Raw genomic sequence first — 24776 nt, 5'->3', positions numbered from 1 at the left:
ACCTTGTGCATCTGACATATGTGTGTCTTGGGGAATCAAACCTTGGTTCTTTGGCTTAACAGGCAAGTGTCATAACCAGTAAGCCATCTCTTCAGCACCTTATTTGGAGATTTTTGAGCATCTTGTTCTCTAAAATAATGCCTGTAGTTAATAGACAGCTTTCATTAAGGGTTACTCGTGACTTTAGAGTAACATTGAACTCTGTTTCTAGGCGAGACTAAAACATGGTTGCTTGCTTCTGGTTCTGTGCTCTCGCATCCTCAGTGCTGCCCTGCAAATGAGGATCATGTCACTAATGAACCTTGATGTTAATTAGCAGAACGCATGTCCTGCATGTCTCCATAAGCCTCACTCTATGTGATGTGATAGTTTTACTTGTCTTACAGAAACTGTTCATTAGTATTTATAGTGATATTTGTGACCTACTCAACAAACCCTCCAAGACAGGCATTCAATCAAATGAAATTTAATAGTTTATCTGTGAAACCTAATTCTTCATATGCTGATAAAATGAAATTTTTTTTAAAAAAAAATGGTTAATCAACATCAGTGTGGTGCAATAGAAGAATGGGTACAGAATTTTTTTAAATTTATTTTCATTTTGTTTATCAGTATGGTATCACTCTAGCCTGGAATCATGGCTTAGGCTGGCCTCAAACCCATGGTGATACTCTTGCTAAACCACCCGAATGCTAGGAGGGACAGTGTGAGGTTTTTATGTGCTGAGTTTTCTGCATGAACGTGAAGTTGACCCATTGTCAGGTCTTGTATTGCCAGGTATTCTTCTAAAAGTGAGCTGAATGAAATGGCAGGGAGGTGGTTAAGGTGATGGACTGCTAGAAGAGAGCTGGATTTGCTTGTCTCACTGTTCATTTGCTCTTTAGTTCCTGGTTGTGGCCAGCTGCCTGACCCTGTCTTCATTCACACTGACTATTCTCCGGATTCACCAGTCCATAGCCTCCTCAGGAGTAGAGAGACTTCATTTAAGATAATTAAGGACTTTTTTTCATTACTAAGTTCTAACGTTAAATCTCATGTTCATCTAATGTCATATTCAACTACCTTCCATTTCTTTATATCGTTGTTCCTGAGAAACAAACAGAAACAGCTTTATGGCAGTGTGGAGAGTGCTTTTCATTTAAATTGCTTGGATTTTTCTCATTTCTTAATGACAACAATGCAGTTTTCTTGTTGCTTATTTTGCTTTTCCTAAAAGAGGTAAATGATTCATAGTTGAAAAGTTGCTAATTTTGTAATTAGTGAATCTGAAATTTTAATATTGAGCACATTTTCTTTTTGTATATATATGCATATGTATATTTTTTAATTTTTTGTTTATTTTTATTTATTTGAGAACAACAGACAGACAGAGAAAGAGACAGATAGGTAGAGAGAGAATGGGCACACCAGGGCCTCCAGCTACTGCAAATGAACTCCAGATGCATGCGCCCCCTTGTGCATCTGGCTAATGTGGGTCCTGGGGAATCGAGCATTTAACGGAGGTCCTTAGACTTCACAGACAAGCATTTAACTGCTAAGCCATCTCTCCCGCTCTCTTTGTAGTTTTTGTAAGTGTCCTTAGTGGCCACAAGAGATATTTTAAGAGGATAACCATCACACTGATGTTTAACTCCTCAGCAGTGTATATTGTAGAACATATTTTACCATTCAAATGCTCACCTTTGGCTGGCTGTCATCCATGGGAAATAGTGTGTCCCTGGCCTTGTCCCTTGGACCACTAGTTACCATGTTTTATTTTAGCCCCTCACCATCACTCCTGTTTCTTTTGGGCCTCAGTAGTAGAGTGGCTTCGGGGGGGGGGGGTTGTGTGTGTGTATGTGTGTGTTTGTGTGTTGCAGCCTCAGTTTAATCCACAGGTTTGGAGGCTGATGTCAGAATTTTTCTTTCAACAGGGCTAAGGCTTTGAGTATAAGTGTATTTCCAGTGATCACTTTTTGCTTTTGAGATGAGCCTCAAGCTTTATAGTCCCACTGCTAAATTCTTGGGTCCCCAGCAAGTTCTGTTTATGCTCCAGGCTTTCTGTAGTTTGGGAGCTTTCTCTCTTCCCTAATGCAGCCCTGCAACGATAGATGCTTTCCATTCCTAGAAGATTCCAGATGTGTTAGAGGGTTGGCTCTTAGCCCCCCTGTGCCCTCTCCTACTCCAACTCCTGGTGGCAATTCTGGAGTGTTTCAAAGAGTTTCCCATATCTTCTGTGTCTCACTAACCTGTAGAAGCCAAGACCTGAGTGCTCAATGAATATACTCTCATCTCTGCTGCTCTATACCTCACTTAAGATGTCCAGCTCCATTAAACTGGGAGTGGGTCTTCCACTTATTTCTCAGCCCTTCTACTGTGCCAAGCACTGGACTGATGAGCTCTAAAGAGACCACTGGGTGGTGGTTGGTAAGTCTGTATCTCACTCTGCAACTTGGGTGTTTGAAATCTTACTCCCTTGTGCCAGCCTTGATGCAGACCATGAGAGTTTGTTAGAAGTTGGTTAGTTTCTTCTCTGGAGGACTGCTCCACTAGTCCATGAGTGAGAACAACTGAGATCTCTTTGTCTCTATACAAGATGCATGGTTTTCTGGAATGTACTTTATTTAAGTATCCTGAGTCACCAGTGTACTGATAGGTGTTCAGAACTACAATTTGGTTAGTTCCTGCGGCTCATTTTGTGATTGGACAAGCAGTGGGAAACAGTTATTCCTTAGGTGGCCTTGTGCCTTTCCTGCTCTAGGGGACCATATGTGGGCAGCGAGCTCAGCCCTCATCCCACAATGTTTGTGCTTGAGAATGAAGTTCTAGGAAGTTATGCTGCTGGTGGGTTTTGATCTCAGCAATCACCAGGTGTTATTGTCCTTCATGTTGTATCATCATCACCTAGTGGCTTCTGCTTACTGTCTTTAGCTTTTGGACACTTTTTCATCTTTCTGTATTTTGGTGGTCTGTGAATAATGTTTGTAGTTTATCCAGAAATGGATAACATGTAATGTATTTGTTCTTGATCTGAATCTATCAGCTCTATTCCAGAGGGAAAGGAGAGTCAAAAACAATAGCTTAGAGACCCATTAACTGTGCAAGCTGTGGTCACAGTGAGTTCCATTCAATCATTACCACAAAATATGCAGTCTTATTTCCTTTATGCATATACTTTGAGACTCAGAGAGGTTGGTCTTCGTCTTTAGTCACACAGATAGTAAAAAGCAGAGCTGGATGTGAATCAGATAATTTAACTCATCCTGCTGAGCAGTGCTCTGACAATGAGGTGCACTGTCCTTGAAGTTTTTGTGTTGTATTGCCATGTGGCTTCTGCAAAGGCTGGAATCTCATGTGCAACTATGCTTTCTTCAAGAGACAGAGTAAAAGAGTGAATGGGAACCTAAGTCCTCAGAGAAAACTGAGGTTCAAAGCAGACAAAATCAACCTCAGACATGAACAAAAAAGTCCAAAGCAAAATGGCTAAGAATGAGAGTCTCAAGAGCCACAATGAGCTACAACGGAATAGCTATCTGGTCTTTACCTAATGGGAACTTGTGTCATGACTGGGGTCAGAAGAGACGTGCCTGGACTGCCTATGGATCTGATGCATAGAGGAAGCAAATCCAGTTTGGTGTACTAAGGAAATAAATATTCTAGCATCCTTAGTAGTTACTATATTCAGAGCAGTGAATTCTTAAAGTCCTATGTGATAAGCACCTGATTAGCTGTTTGATAAAGTTTATTTCAAGTAGCTCTGAAGTGCATGAGGGTTTCTAAAGCTGGAATTTGAACCTGGGCTTATTAAATGCTGAAGTCTGAGGCCTCTGTATTTCCTGCTGTCATCAGAGGTCAAGAAAACAATCTTAGAAGAGTGATAACAACCATCTCCAAAACCCAAATACAAATTAGTGTTGTTCCGAGGGCGGAGCTCAGTGGAAAAGAGCTTGTCTAACATGTGCTGTGTCCAGAGTTTGTTTCATAGTACCCCCTGAAATCTTAGTGTGTATTTATACTATGAAAAACAGCAGAAATACAGAACAGAAACAGACATGTTCTCCACAAGTTTAGATATTAAGAGTTAGACCTATCATACTTTGGTTCATGTTAGATTTTGGAAGAATCTTATGTCTTTGCATCCACATGGAAGTACTATGACTAAAGATAATCCAAAAAATATTCTGAGCTGTGCCCTGAGATGATTTAAGAGTTGGAAAATTAGGGCTGGAGGGATGGCTTAGCGGTTAAGGCACTTGCCTACAAAGCCAGAGGACCCAGGTTCGACTCCCCTGGACCCACATCAGCCAGATGCACAGGGGAGCACACACATATGTAGTTTGTTTGCAGTGGCTGGAGGCCCTGTCTCACTGAATCCCTTCCCCTCTTTCCTCTCCCTCTCCCTCTTTCTCTATCAATAAATAAATAAAATATTTTTTTAAAAGAGTTGGAAAATTAGAAAAATGGTTCTGCGATCATTTTCCTTGAATGGAAAGTTGTAGAGTTGCTAAGTGTCTTTAAGTCTGTGAAGAGCAATTATGCCATGTATGTTCAGCAGCTGTCTGTGGGTCTCTACTAGATGTGTAACTATAGTGCCATGGTAAGCAGTACAGGAAAATAATTCCTGACAGTGACCAGTGATGGTTGATAAGCTTCTCTGTGGAAGTTAAGGGTCCTCCTCTCCAAGGTCTTTGGAAGACACACTCATGTGGGATGATGTGAGGGAGCAAGGTATGCTAGAGGACTCTCAAGGTCTCTTCTAGCCCTGAGGTGCTATTATTATTGAATATTTATAGAGCACCAAAATTGGCTCTGTTCTTTTCAGAGACAAAATTACATCCATTTCTGTCTCGTGCTATCATAATCAAAATTGGACAGATCAGCAGTACCGTCACTGCTAAGTCAAGTGCAAGTTCAGTGGGCATTTGACTGGCTACTCCAAAGTGTGTGTTCTCTTCAAAAGCCTTAAAAGATGACCAGAGTATGGCAAAGAATGTTAGGTTACAGCTACAATATTCCAGTGAAATTGCCATTCACTTCTAGGATTTTTTTTTTAAATGAGAAAGAGAGAGAGAGAAATGGGTGTGCCAGGCCTTTAGCCAGTGCAAACAAACTCTAGACATGTGTGCCCCCTTGTGTGCATGTGTGACATTACATGCTGGTGTCACTGTGCATCTGGCTTACATGGGACCTGGAGATTCGAACATGAGTTCTTAGGCTTTGCAGGCAAGCACGTGAACTGCTAAGCCATCTGTCTCTCCAGCCCTAGGAATTTTTTAATAACTCAATCAATCATGTATATGATAATAAATCTAATTTTAAAATGCCATCCTCAAAACTTTTAAAAAATATTTACTTATGTATGTGTGTGTGTGTGTTAGAGAGAGAGAGAGAGAGAGAGAGAGAGAGAGAGAGAGAGAGAGAGAGAATGGGCGTGCAAGGACCTCCTGCCACTACAACTTCAGATACATGTGCCATGTTGTGCATCTGGCTTTATGTGGGTACTGGAGAATCAAGCCTGGGCCATCAAGCTTTGCAAACAAATGCCTTTAACCTCTGAGCCATTCTCTAGCCCTATCCTCAAAACTTTTAATGTGGTATAAAGTGAAGGAAAAAGGGAATAACATTTCACTGCCAGATGATTTCAAATGGCATATAATATTATCTTATTTTTAATGATGACATTCAGTTTTTCTGAAGATGAATTGTTTAAAATATTTTATTTTTATTTATTTACTTGACAGACAGACAGAATGAGAGAGAGAGAATATGGACATGCCAGGGCCTCTATTCACTGCAAACGAACTCCAGATGCATGTACCACCATGTGTATCTAGTTTACTTGGGTTCTGGGAAATTGAACCCAGGTCATTAGGCTTCACAAGCAAGCGCTCAACTGCTAGGCAGTCTTTCCAGTCTTGAAAATGAATTGATAATAATATGTGAACTAAAAATATAAAATGATATTGTTAATCTAAAACAGTTCAAATGAAGTCACATGTTTTTACTAGAGATGAAAAAGGAAAATACTATCACATAAGGTAAAAATTAGCAACTTAAAATATTTGAATTTACTAGTTTTCATTTTGTTCCATTACAGTGTCTCACTCTCGGATAGGCTGACCTAGAACTCTCTTTGTAGCCCCAGACTGGTCTCAAACTCCCAGTGATTCTCGTATCTCAGCCTCCCCAGTACTGGAATTAAAGGTGTGCACTACTATACCTGGCTTAGAATGATGGGATTTAAAAAGAATTGTATTTTATTTTTTGCTTAACATTAACCGTCATCTACCTAATCAAGAATTTATTTGACACTTTGCTGTCTTTAAGCATTAGTAAGTTGATGAAAATAGCTTACCACTTCTCTCCTCCTTTCCACTAATATTTCACATTTATTAATAATATTAGACTATACTTGGAAATAATTTTAAACTTTCACATGTATTTGAAGAATGGTACAAAATGTGGAAGTACATTTACCTAGATTTACCTAGTAACATTTTCCTCTACTTGCTTTAGAAATTATACATGCTTTTGCTGTAAATTTTTCTCTATCTGCATAGGGGTGTGTGTGTGTGTGTGTGTGTGTGTGTGTGTGTGTGTGTGTGTGTGTGTATGTGTTTTGGTTCAGGTTGTTCATTTGGTTTTAAAATATTTATTTATTTGAGAGACAGGGAAAGAGGCAGAGAGAAAGGGTATGCCAGGGCCTCCGGCCATTGCAAACGAACTCCAGATGCATGTACCACCTTGTACATCTGACTCATGTGCGTACTGGGAATGGACCCAGGTCCTTCAGCTTCACAGGCCAGTGCCTTAACTATTGAGCCATCTCTCCAGCCCCCTGTTTTGATTTGTTTTGTTTTGTTTCATTTTGTTTTGTTTCGTTTTGTTTTGTTTTGTGTCAGGGTATAGCTTTGTGGTCCAGGTTGGCCTGAAACTCACTATGGAGTTTAGGCCTCAAACACTTGAAACTCTGTTTCAGCCTTCCAGTTCTTTATAGGAGGGAGCCACACACCTGGCATATTTTATGTTTTTAAAGGAACTTTATATCTCTAGTCAAGATCAAAATAACTTTTCTCATAGAGTTGTTATTTACTAAAATGTGCAGGTAAATCAAAGCTTTATCTGCTTTTCTACTGTTATCTCTTATAACTATTATTAAGGAATTTCATAGATTTATCTATATTGTGTTTTCTGACTGACCTATAATAAAACTTCATGTCTATAACACACAGGCTGTGACTTTGCCATGTGGCCTGTTACAGAATTTTGCAATCATATGATTTTAATTGTAGAAAACTCATTTTCAGAATGAAGATATGACTTAACAAAACCAATGCATTGTTTTAGATACTTGATGGAAAAATTGATACCCTTTTAATCATAAGAGTTGTGTTGACATGTTGACATCTTTTCAAGTGTGTATGGCAAAGTCTGTTGCTTCTGCAAGTGAGTGCAAGGCACTTTTGCCACCCTTTGCACCTTGTACACATGGGTGTCTTGGGATTTAAACATGGTCCGGGAACCTGTGCAAGCTAGAGCCTTTAACCACTGAGCTATCTTCCCAACCCTAATATATCCACGTCTTCAGTGCCTAGGAGTAATACCAATGTGGGTCACGTCTTCATATATTTCCAAACAATCAGAGCTGTGGAGTTACTGTGGCCAGTCATTAAATCTTTGTTTCATGTGGATATTGAAGATGCGGAGCCAGAATCCATTTAGGCTAAGAATGATGACCTCATCTCTCCCTGGTTTTGGAGGTAGAGGCCCCTCCCAATTTCCTGAAAGGACCACAAACTTGAACGCAAATTCTGAATGCAGCACTGTGTTACCTTCCTGTAAGCACTGAGTTTTGACTTTGAGCTTTGTCAGAGAGCCTCATTCTCCCCTGAGGACCCTGAATTCTGCATTGTTCTTCTTACCCATTTATGAGTTTTAAGCATATTGTGTGCATGCTTGATGTTAGACTCCTGCCAGAAAAACCAGATAGTCTTCGTTCCAAGAATATTTTTCTTTCTGAAGCACCTACATGCAGGATGTGCGATCTATAGTAATTCTTATTCATTTGAAATACAGCAATTTGTTCCTGTCAGTAGAGGAGTGGTTTGTTGTTTTAAATTGCTAGGTTTTGTTTTTGTTGGCATGTTCCTCAACACAAATTGAATGGCTGACAAACATCTATTTGTATGACAGTTCAATCTAGATAAGTGCCCTCTGTTGCCTAACAGTACAATTTGGGGTCTCAGAGATAAAAGCAACCTGAATGTCAGGCTTGTAGCAGAGCTTCTCCGTGCAGATAACAGAGGTACTCCATACTCCTCGGCTCCACAAATCAGACAAACAAAGGGGAAATACACATGTACATCATCTCATTTGAAATGGGCTCTTTTAGCTTCTACCTAATAAAAATGGGAATATCTAACTCATGAGAACAGTAATATAGCTGATATGAGATATGCCTATATTCAAAATTAAAAGAGTAATATGGTCTAGACTTATAAAGTTGGAGAGGGTTTTTCCATACTATACTGGCTTTTTGAATGAGTTTGTTCTATTTTAACATTCCTGTTTTACAATGAGTTATATCTTTGGGCCATGATTCTTCTGTAGCTTTGGCATTCTGCTAGTGACGGAGTTGAAGGGGGTCACCTTTTCTTCACAAGTTGAGGAGCTGAGACCCACTGGCTTCTCTCTGCCTAAAAATCTGTGAGTCTTTCTCTAGAAGTAGCTCCCAAACTTAATTAATATCTCAAAAAGAGGAAGAGAACTTTGGTAACCACAATATGCAGAAAGAACTGGACTTATACACAAGATATCAAACATCTTAGAGATATTCCTAAGGGTCCCTGGTGTAGGTATTCTGAAAAGTAGGAGTTTAATTAATAGAGCCTGCTGATTGATTGTTCTGTAAAGGACACAGTGGGTAATCTTCATGTGTCATCTAAGGACCTCATATGTGGGTAACTCCATCCATCACATTAGGAGAAGCAGAAGGAGGAGCATATATGGGAGAAAAGCAATGCCTCTTGTTGTTTGTGTTAAGTGTGACATGCCTTAGACTAAGATGCCTGATAGGAATCAGATTTGTTGGTAAAACATGGTTTCTAGTTTCTAGGTAGGTGATAGGAATAGATGTGACCATTCAAATGAGTGAAAAGAGGGCTAAGGGTGAAGGCCTAGGGGTTATAAGCATTTTACAGGGGACTGAGAAAGAATTTATGATAAAGGAGAAAAGGCAGAGACAGAAAGAATATGTGGAATTCTGAGGAAGATGCTGCTGCGCTGAGGAAGCTGCCAATTAGGAAGACGCAGCAGATAAGATGATCCAGTGCCTCATTGTGAGGTCAAATGAAGAGAAAGAGACCAAGGTCATAAAATGTAAGCAACAAAACAAACAAACTAGTTTAGATAATCATTCAAAGTCCAAAACTGACTAATTTAATTACTAATATAAATGACCTTGATCACTTGGCTGAGGCAGTATTTGTCAGGTTTCTCCCTGTAAAGTTGCTCCTTTCCTCTTCTCATATGGTCCTCCCAAGGCATTACCTGCCTTTAAGAAGCAGTCATTTTGCTTCACCTCCTTGAGGACAGAGCATCTTCATATATTAGTCTATTCTTCTGCATGGCATCTTCTGTTCAGCCTTTATTTAGTCATTTATATTAGTATGAAAGGCACTTTATCTCTGTAGTCTTCCTCCCTAAAACATTTAAACTCCTGACTAGTCTTGAGAAAAATATCTGACAAATTCCAATTAAAGGGAGTCATCTATAAACTCCTCAAAACTGTCGATGTCATTTGAAGCAAGAAATGTTGAGAAACCATCACAGGTCAAAGGAGCCTGTAGAGACATTAATCCTAAATGTAATGTGAGGTCTCATATGGGTAAAAGTAAAACAGCTTTAGTTAATAAAAAAAAAAAAAAATGAAGGAATCTAAGAAAAAGATTTACTTTAATTAATAATAATGTATAGTAACAATTGATTCACTAATTATGACAAACTGGATGTGGGTTGTATGAGAAAATATTGTATTTTCATTGCAATTTTTATGTAAATCTAAAGCAATCAAAACTAAAACTTTATTTAAAGAAGCATAGCCACTGATTTTGACAAATAGGAAGTCTTTTAGTGATCCTTGGAAGACCTGAGAATGGTAGGAAAATGTCTTTCATATAAGCTGACAAGTAACTGACATGAATAATTGGAGTTAGATTTGTACAGTATTCTTCCTAACAGCTTGGCAGAAAAGGGAAGGATAGATGAAGGCTGGATACAGACATGGAGACATATACCTGTAATGTCAATGCTGGGGAGTTGGAGACAGGAGGATTGCCAATACTTACTGACTGGCTACTCTAGCTGAATCAGTGAACTCCATTTTCAATGAGAGACACTGTCTCAGAAAAAATAAGGTGGAAGAGTGATTTAGGAAGACACTGAATGTCTGCCTCTGGCTTCCGCATGCATACATACACACAAAACCTTTACCCTCATGTGTGAACATGCATACATGCATACTTACTACACATACCAAAAAGCTTTCTTTATGAAAAGGAGGGAGGCTAAGATTTCAATGGGAAGAGTAGTGTAAGTTGAAATAAGTTGTTTTTGTTTTTTGTTGTTGTTTTGTTTTTGTTTGAGGCAAGTCCAAAAGCCTGGCCTGCTTTTATAAGAGAGAGAGAGAGAGCGGCTGTGCTAGCTAGAGAGAGCAAGATTATTGGCACACTAAGGCCTCCAACCAATGTAATCAAACTCCAGACATATGAGCCACCTTGTGTGCATGTGTGACCTTGTGAATGTGTCTCCTTGTGCGTGTGGTTTACGTGGCATCTGCAAAGTCGAACATAGGCCCTTTGGATTTGCAGGTAAGTCCTTAACCGCTAAGTCTTCTCTCCAGCCCAAGTTGTGTTTTGAATATGTAGAACTGAGATACACTGAGAAAAAGCAAACAGAAAGTGAAGCATTGAAGGTACAAAGTGAAGGTGCTTGAGTAGCAGGACTTTAATCTGCTCAGTTCAAAATGGAAGTCGTTTGAGGAGGAACATGTGGTTATTTACACTTTATTGTGTTTGATTTTGAGCCCGTGTGGTAGAAGTAACCTTTGAGATGTTTCAAGATGTTGAGCTGCAATGACTTTCTGGTATTGCCTGAACACTACAGTCCAATTGGATATCTCCATAATGCGTTACAGAATATGTCTCTGAGATATAAATTCGTGAACTTCCTGGTAATCCAGCATGTTATTTTTTCATATGTGTGTACATATATGTATGCATGACGGCATGTATGTGCATGTGGATGTACATGCATGTGTGTACACTGAGTGTGGAGGCCAGAGTTCAGCATTCGGTGTCTTCCTCAGTTACTCTCTGCTTCTCGGGCCTCTCGTGTGAGTGCAGAGCTCCCCAGTTCAGCTAGTTCAGCTAGCCCGCTAATCCCAGGGATTCCTGTCACTGCTTCCTGTGTGCTGGGATTACAGGCAGCTGCCCCATCCACGTGGGTTCTAGGCATCTGAACTCAGGTCTTCATGCTTGGACAGCAAGTGCTTTACCACTTGAGCCCTCTCTCCAGCCCCCACAGCATTTTCTTTAATAAAGAATCTGTTGTAACATGGGTCTGAAAGTAAGTTCCAAGAACCAAAAGTGACAGAAATTGTTTGCCTAAGCAATGGCTTATTCACGTCTAGAATTTGAGAATCAATGTCCAGGGAGTCATCCGACCCTATGGGCAGCAGACAGGTCAACATATCTTAATAACTGCTGTGGCTGTCCTCTTAGCCACGTGGGTAGAATTATTGTTGCTTTACAGTGTAGCCTTTGAAGATTATTCTTGAAAAATAGCTAAGAAACACCTATAGGTGTGGTTGTGACTCACCCTCTGAGATCAGATGTTTTACATATCACATAAAACATTTTACCTCAATTGTTTGTCATCCTTGAACTCTCAGTTACTGTTATAAATAATCAGATGTTGACAGCAATGTATTCAATAAAAGTTTATCATTATTACCATCATTTCTTTTTGGAGGAAGGTGACCTGAAGCAAAACATGCAGGCCCATCAAGTTGTGGTTGATGATGAGCTCACAGAACTAGGTAAATGGTGCAGTCAGCCCTGGCGTGGGGGACGCGGACCCCAGGCTGTCCTAGTGGTCTGCAGTCACATGGCAAGAACGCCGGGGGTGGGGGAGGAAAGAGCACCAGAGCTGGGGAGACAGGGCTGTCCTTGTTTTGTCTGATCCCCCCCAGCCCTGTAGCTTTGGGTGGAGCACTCAGCTTCATGGTTAAACCATCTGTTTCTCCATCTGTAGCCGGGCCTATATGTTGCCTCATAAGATTCCTTCCTGTCACTTCTACAGAGCCCTGAAGGTCATCTGTGCCTGGGTGTCTGGATCCCCAGAAATCATGGCAATGGGCAGATTTTTAAGGAATGTGAACATGTACTTCCTCATATTAGGCATATTAAATACAGAAATTAGTGTTATATGAATTAATTCTGTACATTTATACATTTGTTTCTGGAGCTCATTTTAAAGTAGAAGTGAAACACATGCTGTGTGGCATTCATTTCTCAGAGTGTGGTTTCCCAGTTTGGTTGTACAGGGGTAGATATCATAACAAACAGTAATGGGTAGTGATTATCTCACAGGAAGTCTGTGTAGTTATTTTACATCCAGAAGGACTTTAAAGAATCAGATTTCCTTCCTCATATTCTTGCACAATTCCAGATGCTGACAACAACATCTGGACATTCTATTGGACACTCATATTTTCAATGAAGTAACTTAATTGTTGATTGACAAGCTAACATGATTTAAGGCATAGCCCACCTTGTATTCAATAGCAGTGTCAAAAGTCATAAACTGCAAGCATATGCAAGCAAGTGGGTCCATGCTACTAGCTCTAGCTAACTTCTGGTGTGTTTTGAAATGCTAGTGTGGGAAGCTTTCATTTGAGGCTAACTTGAGCAGTGCTGGAAGAGGAAATGAAGATGTACAGCACCTGATTCCTGGGCTCTGTGTTTTGCAGATCATTCTGTGACATAGCAACAGTGTTCTTAGAGTTCCTACTCTAAAGAGAAGGCTATTTTAGCATTGTGCAGCACATAGAGTTCTTTTACATTTGGGTCACATATGCATTTGTATAAGTCTACATGTATACACACATGTAACCTCATAATATGCATAGAAATATTCACATGTGTATTATAACTAAATTTTTTAAGTAATTCAGAAGAAATGTGGTGTAATTTACCTCATGATATACAGCCAAAACATAACTCTACCTAAAGCATGTCAACTGTAATTGAAAGTACCAGCAAAAATAATGGGTGATTGTGATTTAAAAGGCATTTAAAAAGAAACCTCTTTTCCTAGTATTTCATATTAGGGAGCAGTGACTTCTTTGGTATTTCAAGCTAACCTGCTTTTCCAGCTCCGTTAGCTGCCTAGCACTGGGATCTGGTAGCATTTGCCCCCTGGTGGCTTACATCGGGCCTGTGGGCAATGGGCCTACGGTAGAAAGTATGCTTCCCCTGTTCTCATGCTGCAGTATTGCTGACATGTGGGCTGTGCACCTTCCAGCGAATGCACTTGACCTTTAGCTCTAAATGGCCTTTGGAACAAGAGCTAGCCATGTTTACTTAGAAGAAACATATCAGGACTTACTTTCTCTGATAGTTAAAGAACTGCAGTCAAGTTTGTACTTTTTGGTGCAAACCCAAAATTGCAGCCCCATAGATTCAGGGACTGGACAGAACAATGTGACAGGACCACTGGGTTCAACAACTTGGACTTGCGTAAAGCCACTTTGGCACATATTGGCAATTTGTTCCTCCCTGTATGTGTGTCCCAGCTTGACTGTATCTGTTGCAGCATTCATATGAATATGCTCTATAAGGTTATCACAGCCAAGGTATTAAGACAAGCTTCCATTTGTTTAGAATATTTAAATCCTTATGACAACCATAGGAGATAAATATTAATATCACTTTTTTAATGGAGATGAGGAAACTGATATTCAGAATACTTAATTTGACAAAGATCACCTACTGAAATGTTATCTTTGTTCTTTTCATTCAGTGCCTGGTGCCTTTTCCTTCTAACAACTTTCCAGGGATCAAACACTTACCCAACAGTTTGTCTTGGCCTAAACCATAAGGGTGGCAGGCTTTAACCTTAAGTTGCTTTTTCTAGAAATTAGTATAGTACAGAGATAACTGTGATAAATTCATAAATTCCCTTTAATTCCTCCCTCCCCCAAGATATGTTGCCTGGCTTGGATAGGTGAGCTTTTCTCAGAGTCTTGATGCAGGAGAGAACCATGGCTCAAAGATTAAACTGGCCATAGGAAAATAGAAGTGATGCTAGAAATGGAATACAAAGATAGATGCACTTTTGAAAATACTAGATGGGTATTACTGGGCTATGTGATTATTTAATTAGAACCAGATAAAATGAGGTAAGAAAGGAATGCTGACAGTTATGTGGCTTGCTAATAAATATAATTTCATCACAATGTATGTGTGTGTGTATATATATATATATATATATATGCATATATATGCATATATATGTATATGTATGTATATATATGTGTGTGTGTGTGTGTGTGTGTGTGTGTGTGTGTGTGTGTGTGTATCCCAAAGAGTTAATTATAACAGAAGCAGTTAAATTCTTTGGAACAGTTAAGTTCTTTGGCTATGAAAGCTTAGCAGTTTTAATAGACATATCACCTGGTATCCTTGGGCATTATTAAATATATGGAGACTAAAAAACATGGTAGAAGCAATGGAAAAGTCTGACCAGACTGGGTAATTTGCTTTAGAACTATGGAGAAATAAACTATTAACCATTTCTTCTACAGATCAGTTTGATTAGTAAATAGGACAAGCTATTCTTTCATTACTTACCAAGACCATGCTGCACTTTGTATCAATTATTTGGCTGCCTGCAACACTGAGATTAGAATAAAGGGCTTTCCTAGTATTTGTGACTATTGTGGATTGCTGATTAGTAATTAAAGTTCTGAATGAAGGAAATTAGGCCAAAAGTGAATGGGAATGAAAAATTCTTAATTCTGTGCTACAGATGGTAGAAACAGATTGTCTTGAATAACCCATCCACTGTGGTGACATTATACATAGCCATGGAGTATTTGCTTCCCATGTAAAACTCAAGTCAAATGCCTTCGAGATGGTTTCCTCTCCCATACCTTATGATGTAGCTGTATGGCTATTAATTTAGTGAAATATCCTGTCTGCCAGGTGTGGGAACTAGCTGCCTTTATTGTACACCAGATCATTACTTAATTCATATGCAGCCAAGCACAGCACATGGAAAGCATTATAAATCTATTTACAATGTGGCTGGTCTGATGATAACATTGTACTAAATTCCCAGGTGAGGCAATTTAAGCAATTGCTTTGCCATGTGCACACCATGGAAATTAAATTCTCATACACGGTTTAGTAATAAACTAACTTCATTGTTATGTTGTTGCTTGTGGTGGGCTATAGAGCCCTCATTCTGGTTACCTATATACTGTTTTACATACAGTGTCATACGAGAGGCAGTACCAGAGGCTACAGTTTTTAATTAGTTTAAGCTAAGTTAATTTGTTTCATTTCTAGTTTAGCAGAGTCAAGACACAAGCATATCCAGCTTCGCTGGGAAATGATAGTGTAGGTCCAATAGACAGATTATTTCAAGCCAAATATCCAGACCAAACCAAACAAGTGTCTCTGAATTTGGCTTTAAGAAGATCAGCCAATCAGTATACAAGCATCCTGTTCATATTAACCAGGTGAAAAATTGAAAATCTCTTTGAATTGGAAATTCTCTCTTTCGTCACCAAAGAGTCACCATTATCATTGTTTCAAAGTAGTCACTGAAACTTTGCACATCTAACTTTTCAAGGATAACAGTCCATTGTTAAGTTATCATATTTTTTGTTCATACCTTTTCTGTAGATTTTCTTTTTAGCTGTGTCTAGCTCACTGAAGAATATATGTTAGAAAAAATAGTCTTTATATAAGTACATAGCTAACATTGAGGAATTCTCTTATATTTAACGTGTGTGTATGTGTGTGTATGAAATATCAAGTGAATCTTTCCTACTCTTATAGTATAGAAAGAAACTGCAGTAGATTACAAACTGCATAGAGCCTCTGTCCTCTCCAGAAGCCACATACAAAGCGCCACTAGACAGTAGTAACTGACAACTAAGACTAAAAATGTTGACAATTTCTTGATTTGCCTGGTTAGCTTATGTATAGAAGTCATTAACTATTTATAAAATGCATTATGAATTGAGTTCCTTCAAACTGGAGCTGAATGTGTGACATTTCCAGCTCAAATTCTCATGCTTGCATTTGGCTAAAGTACAGATTTTATACTGTTGATAATAAAGCAAACACGTTTTAGTTAGGTTTATCAAGTCACAGTAGAGGTTTCAGTCTTGTTAACTTAGAATCCTCTAAATTAAATACTATGTAGGCATTTAGTAAAGCACAATGAGGTTCTTGTGGAAGATAAGGTAATTTATTAATGTTTTAAAGAACAGTTATCCATAAAACAATCCACTTATAAGTCAAAGGAATTTTTCCTTTTCAACCAGGTTAGTGGTGATCTTGTAGGCTAAATTATGCCTAATTACATACAATCAACTTAATTTAAATTTCTAACATTAAATTATAGAGAAAAAGAAATTATGCAAAAATGCTAATGTTGACTTTCTATGTATAAATCTTAATATAATAAGGTATTTATTTGCTTTATTTTTAAAATATGAAACTCAAATGCTGAGTTCTGTCTCCAGCTCTGTTGTCTGTTTCTGTAGGGGTGATTTCTGATATCTGAAACAAGTCGCCTTTTCATTCTGTACCTCAGCCCTGTCAGGGACCACTTTGCTAAACTGTGCATATCATTTGCTTAATTACATCCAGAGAAAGCCATCCCAAGACCAGTTTTTACTATCCCAATGGTAAAGAATGACTTGCAGAGACCACCCTTCAACTGTAATCTTCCTCTATTGCTGAGCATGTATATTTTTAATTGCTGGATTTCAAAAGCCATGCATTCTAACCAAAATAAGATTAGATATTGAGGCACACATACTGATAATTTTCTTCTTCTTTTGAAGTATACTAAATCAAAATAAGAATGTAATATAATTGAAGTATCTATACCAATTTGTTGGTATTTTGGTGAAAAGGGGAAAAACAAAAACAATCTCCATATGATATTCTTGCATACTGTGGATTGTTTTAGTCCCCCATAGTGATGAAATGAATAATTAAAAAGGCAGCTCTGATACCACAGCCTGTTTTAAAGGTTTTCATTTCCTTTAATGCTGTAAAGTACTTTTTCATAGCTGGTTTAGAATCCCGATGGTGGGGAATCTCCAAGTGGGCAAAAGAAAGGTTTGGTATGATCGAAGTATTGTATTAAGGCCATGACCTGGACTGACCTGATAATTTAGCATTTTAAAATGAACTTCTTTGTGAAGTCAATAGGAATAGGTAGTTAACAGTAGCTTTAGTGAGAGAAACAGGTTTGACAGAGGCTGTTCTATCTGTGGTGAAGAAAGAGCTGGGCTTCTTTTGAATTTTCAAGAGATCTGATATAGATGCCTTCATGACTTAATGACTTAACTTCTTTAATTTGTCCTTCTTACTGCACTGTTGCTGAGGTGCGATCTACTTATTATAGACGTGGCACAGTGGCCAAAGTGCAAGACATGTGGCAGTGATAAGAAAGGAAGGCTGTATGGAGAGACCAGGTCAAGCAGAGTGTTACTGTCTCTTTTATACTGAGACATTCTGCACTTTTTGTGCCATTTTTCTGAGAGCTAGGAGAGGGAAAAATGTTTATAAGGCATGAAAAACATTCAGCTGTGAGTTCCATCTCAGTTTATCTAAACCTACCCTCAGAATCCCGTGAAACTGATTTTTTCCTCAAAAGGTTAGGGGTGGGTATCTAGATTTATCTATATTCCATGATGCCTTTTTAAACTGGCTTCTGCTAGGTCTATAAGTTCGGAGTCTGCAATTATATTATATCTATATTATGTACCACCATTTGAGAAAATAGTCAAAAAATAATTTTCTGTGTTTTCTGTCATTTAAGGAACCCCATTTGAGAAAGACCACTGCTTCAAAATGTGTTGAAGTTTACTGGTTGATGTTGATTTTTGCTTAAACTATTATGACCTTTATATGGCCAAGCAGCATTTCTTACTGATTATTATAAAATTCTAATTAAGATCTTCCTGTGGACTTCTGCTTATGAGTTCTGGATAGTCCTTTTAAACTATGATATATTTTTCAAATTACATTGAACAGGTAAGAAATGCTAAGTTCCAATGGTAGGCCCAAATGAGAGATTGCTCTTTCCTGCCTACCATGTTGTAATTGATCTTTTTTTTTGGGGGGGGGAGGGGAGTAGTTAGTTCAAAAGCAGAAAAATATGACAAAGTAAATTTTAAATTGAATTCAGATCTGAAATAAGAGAAGACAAAGTAAGAACTGAGTACCATGCTCCAATTTCACAACTAATTTTCAGAGCCTTTCAGCTTTTCCAAATGCATCTATGTTTAGATAATTCATGAATCGCTTGCAGACATGTCCCTCTGACTTTACAGATAAGGGCAGATTCCTTGTAAAACAAAATTTCAGCCTGTGAAATGTTGACTCATAGCCCACTTGTCTCTTTTTACTGAGATTGTGAAATGTTGACTCATAGCCTATTTGCCTTTATTTACTAGGATTGGGAAATTTAATTTGCTTTACCAGACTCACTCCCCCTCCCCCCTCTCCCCCCCATTACTTTTCCTTAGGCCATTATTTATAGAGAAGTTGGAGACGTTGAAATTATTGTTTGGGTAGGGCATGACTTTAAAATTCCATCTTTTTCTGGATAGTAACATCACAATAATGAAATGTAGATGCAGGAGTCCAGGCATTCCAGAGTTGAGTTGAAGATATAATTATTATTATCCTAGGAGTAAAGATTTTTAAAGCCCTAAATTGTATAGTGCATTTCCTTCTACACTATCAAAGTCCCCATATGCTCCCATTTTAATTACAATCTGTGACTTTTAAATATACACAGCTGTACATTTTTCAGCTTAGTGGTCTTACTTGGATGACGTATGGAATAATATACACCTTCTGATTTACCTATGAATATTAATAGACTGTTTACACAGCACAGAATTTTCTGTCATTATTGTCGTTTTTGAAACTTTTAATTTATACCATTTCTCAAGTTTGGGAACTTTGTACAAGTTTGGTTTGCAAATTTTCACCAGTAGGTTTCCATTAGGGGGCTCTCGAGGTTTGAAATGATCAGCCTCCGTACCAATAATGCTTCGAAGCCTTTACTTTCTAACGTTCATCTCTCTCTTTCCCTTTTTGTTTTGTTTTATAGAAAAGGTCACGGATCGCCTACAGTGACGAAGTACGGAATGAGCTCCTAGGGGATGATGGGAATTCCTCAGAGAACCAGGTAGAATGCTAATCAGGAAGGCCCGGTGGGTGGCTGGAGGGTGAAGGGGGTCACAGGCACACTGGGCTCTCAAGCTGCTCCTTAGCCGTATTAGCAGCAACTCATGTGGAAGCGATACTGTTTAATGCAAAGCTGGAGTCTTAATCAACTTCAAAATGTTTCTTGGAGATCTTACATTTAACCCTTTACCTTGTGATCACTGTCTGCTATCTTTAAAAAAATCTTTTCTTCTCTTTTCTTTATTATTTAGTACTTAAGGAATAACTTGAAACACACTGTTTGCAGACAAAGACAAGGTCTTCACCTCAAACACATGTAAAAGGAATAAAAAAAGTCCATCCTGCAGCTTTGATAGTCGTGCAGTATAATTAAATCAACACTCACAGCAAAACAAATGAAAGTAAGCTTTCCAAGTCAGCAGCCCAGCTCACTCTCCTATTGTGATGCGTCTTAGATGTACTTTCACCAAAATGCAAATCATGCATCCATACAAGATAGGACACCCAGATAGGGAATCTGCTTCTGCGAAATAATAATAATGATAACAATAATAATAGAGTAAATCTTTTTGTAGTTCAAGATCTGCATAGGTAAACAATATGATTCACTTTCTTCAAAGGATCTTACAACTTGCTGTCATTTCTCATTGGGTCACACAGTAGTGTCACAATTCTAAGTAACATCCTTCTTTGTGTTAATACTGCAGGCTTCATAAATTAAGGTAGATAACATATATATGACCTGAAAATGATTTACAAAATGTCTCAACTCTAGAGACTGACTGATGCCAGGGAACTTCACAAGTAAGACCTGACTGTGTTTATTAAGATTACTTTGGCCCATGCTGAAAGGTCTCTGCTCTGCCTAGATAAAATTGAACATGAGTCATTCACTGGGTAAGACAAAATTATAATTAAATATTGACATACCAATGCATTATTATAAAATTATAAAATATTATAAAATCTGCATAGTATACATGCCATTTCAAATATTTAACATTTGTTGATACTACATTATATTCTGCTACATATGCCAAAAAAACTATATATATTCCTGTCTTCTGTAATGTTAACATTGTAAGCAGGGATGGGCTGATATGACAAAGGCCCACACCCACCACCCAAAAGAAAGGGGAGAAGAATCCCTCAGCTTAGTAGGTTTGTATGGCTGAAGTTCTCATCTCCTCCACTATGGATGTTATCAGCCTGAATTCAGACATATAGACATGCTCCTTGACTTGAGATTTCAACTTCTCTGATTGAACTGTGAGAATAGCTAAAGGAAAAAATAGCACATAAAATGATGAAGTGATGAAGGGGTTTCACTCATAATAGATTAAATAATGTGAGGATGAGAGAAAATATTTTCTCCCTTTTTTGAGGAGATTTGGATTGCTCATGCCTCGTGAATGAATCATAATTTTCTTTCCCATCTACTGCAAAAAAAAAGCACTATCTTTTTTTTAAGTGTATGCATAGTTCCCATGTCAGTGCTTTACAAAGCTATAGATCTTTCCCTCATTTGAAACTCCTGCCTAATGCAGAGGAAATAAAAAGGAAGGGGTGTTCCTGTCTAACTCAGGCTTTTTTATTGTAATGGATGCTGTAGTTCTATGACAGGAACCGTTTTTAAAAAGCATGTTCACTTCTCTTAATGGACATTTTATGTGCCTAAAATATTTGCCTAATGTACAGATAAGTATGATTTTTATGCCTAAAGAAAAATACTCCACAAAAATAGATTTGAGTTCATATTTTTTGATTTTTCAAATTACATTTCTGTCACTTTAAAGTGATTATGCAGAGATTTCCCCTGGACTTATCTCAATCAAACTTACAAAATCTGGAAGTGCTTGGGAGCCTGAAGTTTAGCAATAAGGAACTGTCACTTCAATGAATAGAGCATGAGGAGTTACAGTCACGAGGACATGTAACGGTTGGATTATTACTTATAGAACTTTTCAGCCTAAAATTTGAAGGATGTGTGAAAGTTCAAGGACATAATACTAAACTTTTTGAAAATTTTGTTAACAAATACAGCAAAATTTTCACATCTTGATGAACTCATTAAATTTTTGTTGTGAGGCCTTTTGCCATAATTTAGGAATTTATGTATCTCAAGCTAAAACATGTTCTTAGCTAGTAGTTTCAAGTATAGAATTCTGTATTTGTTGACAGTATTTATTCAGACTAACCAAGCAGAAGCTCTTTCTTTAAAGAAAGTATTTTAAATTGGTTCTTTGTATTCATTTTTGTAGCTTGGAGACAAAGAAGCTTGCTTTCTTAGGTAGAGTTACCTATAATTTATTGAGAAGGTACTTTTCAACTCAAAAATAATATTTTCAAGTTAATTGATTCTCAGACCTAATTAGATAAAATATTTGGTAAATTTTTAACATACAGTAGATAAAACTTGGTTGTAAAGAAAATAAGACAAAATTAGTAAAATTCATTTAACTTAAACTATATCTGAAAAATAGAGCCATCCTAAAAGAAAAATGATAAACTAATGAATTAATAGAAGTGATTGTAAATAAGTAAAATTGTGTACTGAATAGTAATGTCCAATGCAGGGTACACATCCCCTTACAATAGCTTCGTTGTGGAAATTTAGACAAATATGCCATCACTTTTCATCTAGCCACTTAAATGATGCAGATTTTTAGGTACTGAAAAGCTTACTGTTATACCTATGATTGTAATCTTCCAGCCTACTATCGGGTGTATTAATTTAAGTATAGACACCCTGCTGCTAGTATTGGAAGTACCCAGTGTTAGAAATCCAATTTTTCATATGCATCTTTCATGTATGACTCTCAAACAATGCATCTTTTACATTATCCCAGTGAAACTCCTTTGCGTAAATTTGTTTCTGATTCATATCCACTTTATGTAATCAAATCTTGCTAATCTTGGATTCACAGAAAGAGACAAAATCATCTGTTGTACACACTTGAATGCTGAGGGGTTATCAGCTTTCTAAGCACTGTTGTCTTAGGTGTTATCCTTCTATTCTTAAAATATCAGTGTTGGTCATTCAATATGGCAGCATTTCAATTGTTCAGTCATTGAATGCATTGGTGCTGAATTTAGAGTGGAAACTTTTTTCTTAACTTGATTTCTTTTCATGAGAACCATTTTCAAACAAGGAAAGTAACCGCTTATAGAAAAAAAACCATAAAGGCTTTCCTTGTGCCATATGATAATGGGACAAAGAAAATATTCCAAGCTCTTGTTTTAAATCCTAATAGTTTCACAGTTACCATATGCAAAATTATATTGATTGACCATTGACTTTGAGTAAATCCTAAATAGAAGGTTTAAAAAATATATAAAGTGTAGAATAGTTTCCAACATGGCAAAGTTTTGTGGCAAAGCAATTTTTAACAGATAATGATTGCTTAATTTTTTTAATACGAGGTTCTCTTAAGTTCTGATTTTGGCTTGCTGTGCATAAAGTGTGTCAAACTTCAGCTACAGACCAGGGGGTGAAGTCGGTCAATTTAATTCCCCAAGATCTGAAGAAGGTCGGTATCATTTCATATAGCCCTGGCAGAGCAGATCATTACCAGGCACAAATCTGTTCGTTACGTGCTGAGGGTTTATAGCAAAATAAATAGACTGTCATCATAAGTTCAGAAAATTGTGTGTTCGACCCACGATAATGTGTAAAGGGCGTTTAATAGAGTTCAGCATTTATTCGTTATCTGTATGCGGACAGAGACGCCAGTCGCGTTATCAGCTTTAAAAAAAATTCGGTAGTTCTGGAGTCACGTGATGCTCCTCGCGCATGAACCCTCACATGCTCCACAGAGCGGTTTTGATTTTAGTCACAGCAGAAGGCTTAACCACAAGAGATTCCACTGGTTCAAACCAGAGTAAACCAGATTTTTTTTTCCAGCCCACAAAGGAACAGATTACTGCTTGTAGCAAATTCTGCATTGGCTGGGGTACGGGTGGGGCTTTGTTTCAAAAAAGGATGTTGATTATAATAAATAACTCAACATTGTGGTTTTGCACACTTTCTTGTCACCTAGCATAGAGGTAGTAACTCGATAAAATAACAGTCACTATGCTAGTTAAGTCTACGCGTTAATTTTCAAAAATAGACCATCTTTTGTTTATTTCAATGCATAACTCTTGGCCTAACTTAAAAAAAAAAAAAGATAAAGATTAAAGCCCTACCATTACCTAGCTTAGCTACAAATCCGGTATGGGGCTTGAAGGCAGCCATGCAGCACAAACCAGATAGAACGTTTTGTGTTGGGAACCTATTGAAAAAACAAATGGGCAGCATTTTTAAACACTCATTGATTATGGCAGGGTGGCATGCCCCACATGGTCTCAACTGCAGAAGAGTGGTTTTAAACTTTGGCCCCTTAAGTATCATAGTCAACTGAAGAATGGTGCCCCAGAAAGAAAAGAGAGCAGCGCGATCAATTCCCAGATCGTCTCTTTCTGAGATTTAATGTTTGCCTTTTTTCTCCCATGATGTTCAAATAGCAAAGAAGATTCCAATATGTGATAGGCCAGGTATCTTCGTTTAAAATTTTACTTCTTCCTCAATGAATGTGAAATGATGAGATGTGCCACCCCTCTACAGTGCATGGTTGAGGAGAGAATTGAGTATATTTAAAAATAATTTTAACTTTTTGTCCATTTTGAAACTGTGACATGAAGAATCTCATTATTACTAAATACATACTGAGACAGTACATAATAAATTCTACACCCTTTTCATAAAGGATTTACACCGATTTTGGAATCTCTTTCTTTTGTATTTGAAATACTTTACAACAAATGAAAAAGAATAAGCTGAAATGCACAGTCTGCCTTGAATTTGAGACAAAAACAGCCTTAAGCCTTAAGAGTTCAGAGACACAGTAAACATTATACTTTTTCCAGAGACTTAGAATGAGCAATTCTTAGCACATTTCTCCAAATACAGTAATTTATTGGCCTGCATATGTCAAATGTTATAACAGATGTTATACATATTTGGATTCTTAGAAATTATCAGTTGTAGTCCTGAATTGCTGAAGATGCAAATTTCAGTCCTGGATTTTGGCTTATCGTCCATTATGTTAATGTCTGTTCATTGCAGGAGCTGTGGTGTGGTAGTCATTTTAACTAAACAGTGATATTTGTGGTTTAGAATAACATAAAGCACACAAAATAGAGCCAATTTATGGCTTGCTTTTCTAGTTGCAGAAGAGTTAAGTAGCTTGTTGTGTTATAGTAAAGGCAATAGAAAAATGCAAGTAATTAAAATGTTATCATAGGAAA

General features: G+C 37.7%; 1 protein-coding gene across 4 annotated transcripts in view; it reads left to right on the top strand.

The window, feature by feature from the left end:
* Vti1a (vesicle transport through interaction with t-SNAREs 1A) overlaps positions 1-24776 on the top strand; it is a 388408-nt gene that overhangs the window by 69823 nt on the left and 293809 nt on the right. For all 4 annotated transcript variants that reach the window (XM_045135289.1, XM_045135286.1, XM_004659337.2 and 1 more), the window contains exon 4: positions 19411-19488. In XM_045135289.1, the coding sequence (XP_044991224.1) occupies positions 19411-19488 (78 nt within the window). The remainder of the gene's footprint in view (positions 1-19410; positions 19489-24776) is intronic.

Source organism: Jaculus jaculus, chromosome 1 (assembly GCF_020740685.1).
Source record: "Jaculus jaculus isolate mJacJac1 chromosome 1, mJacJac1.mat.Y.cur, whole genome shotgun sequence".
NCBI classification, from domain to species: Eukaryota; Metazoa; Chordata; class Mammalia; order Rodentia; family Dipodidae; genus Jaculus; species Jaculus jaculus.
This window is presented reverse-complemented; position numbering and strand designations above follow the sequence as displayed.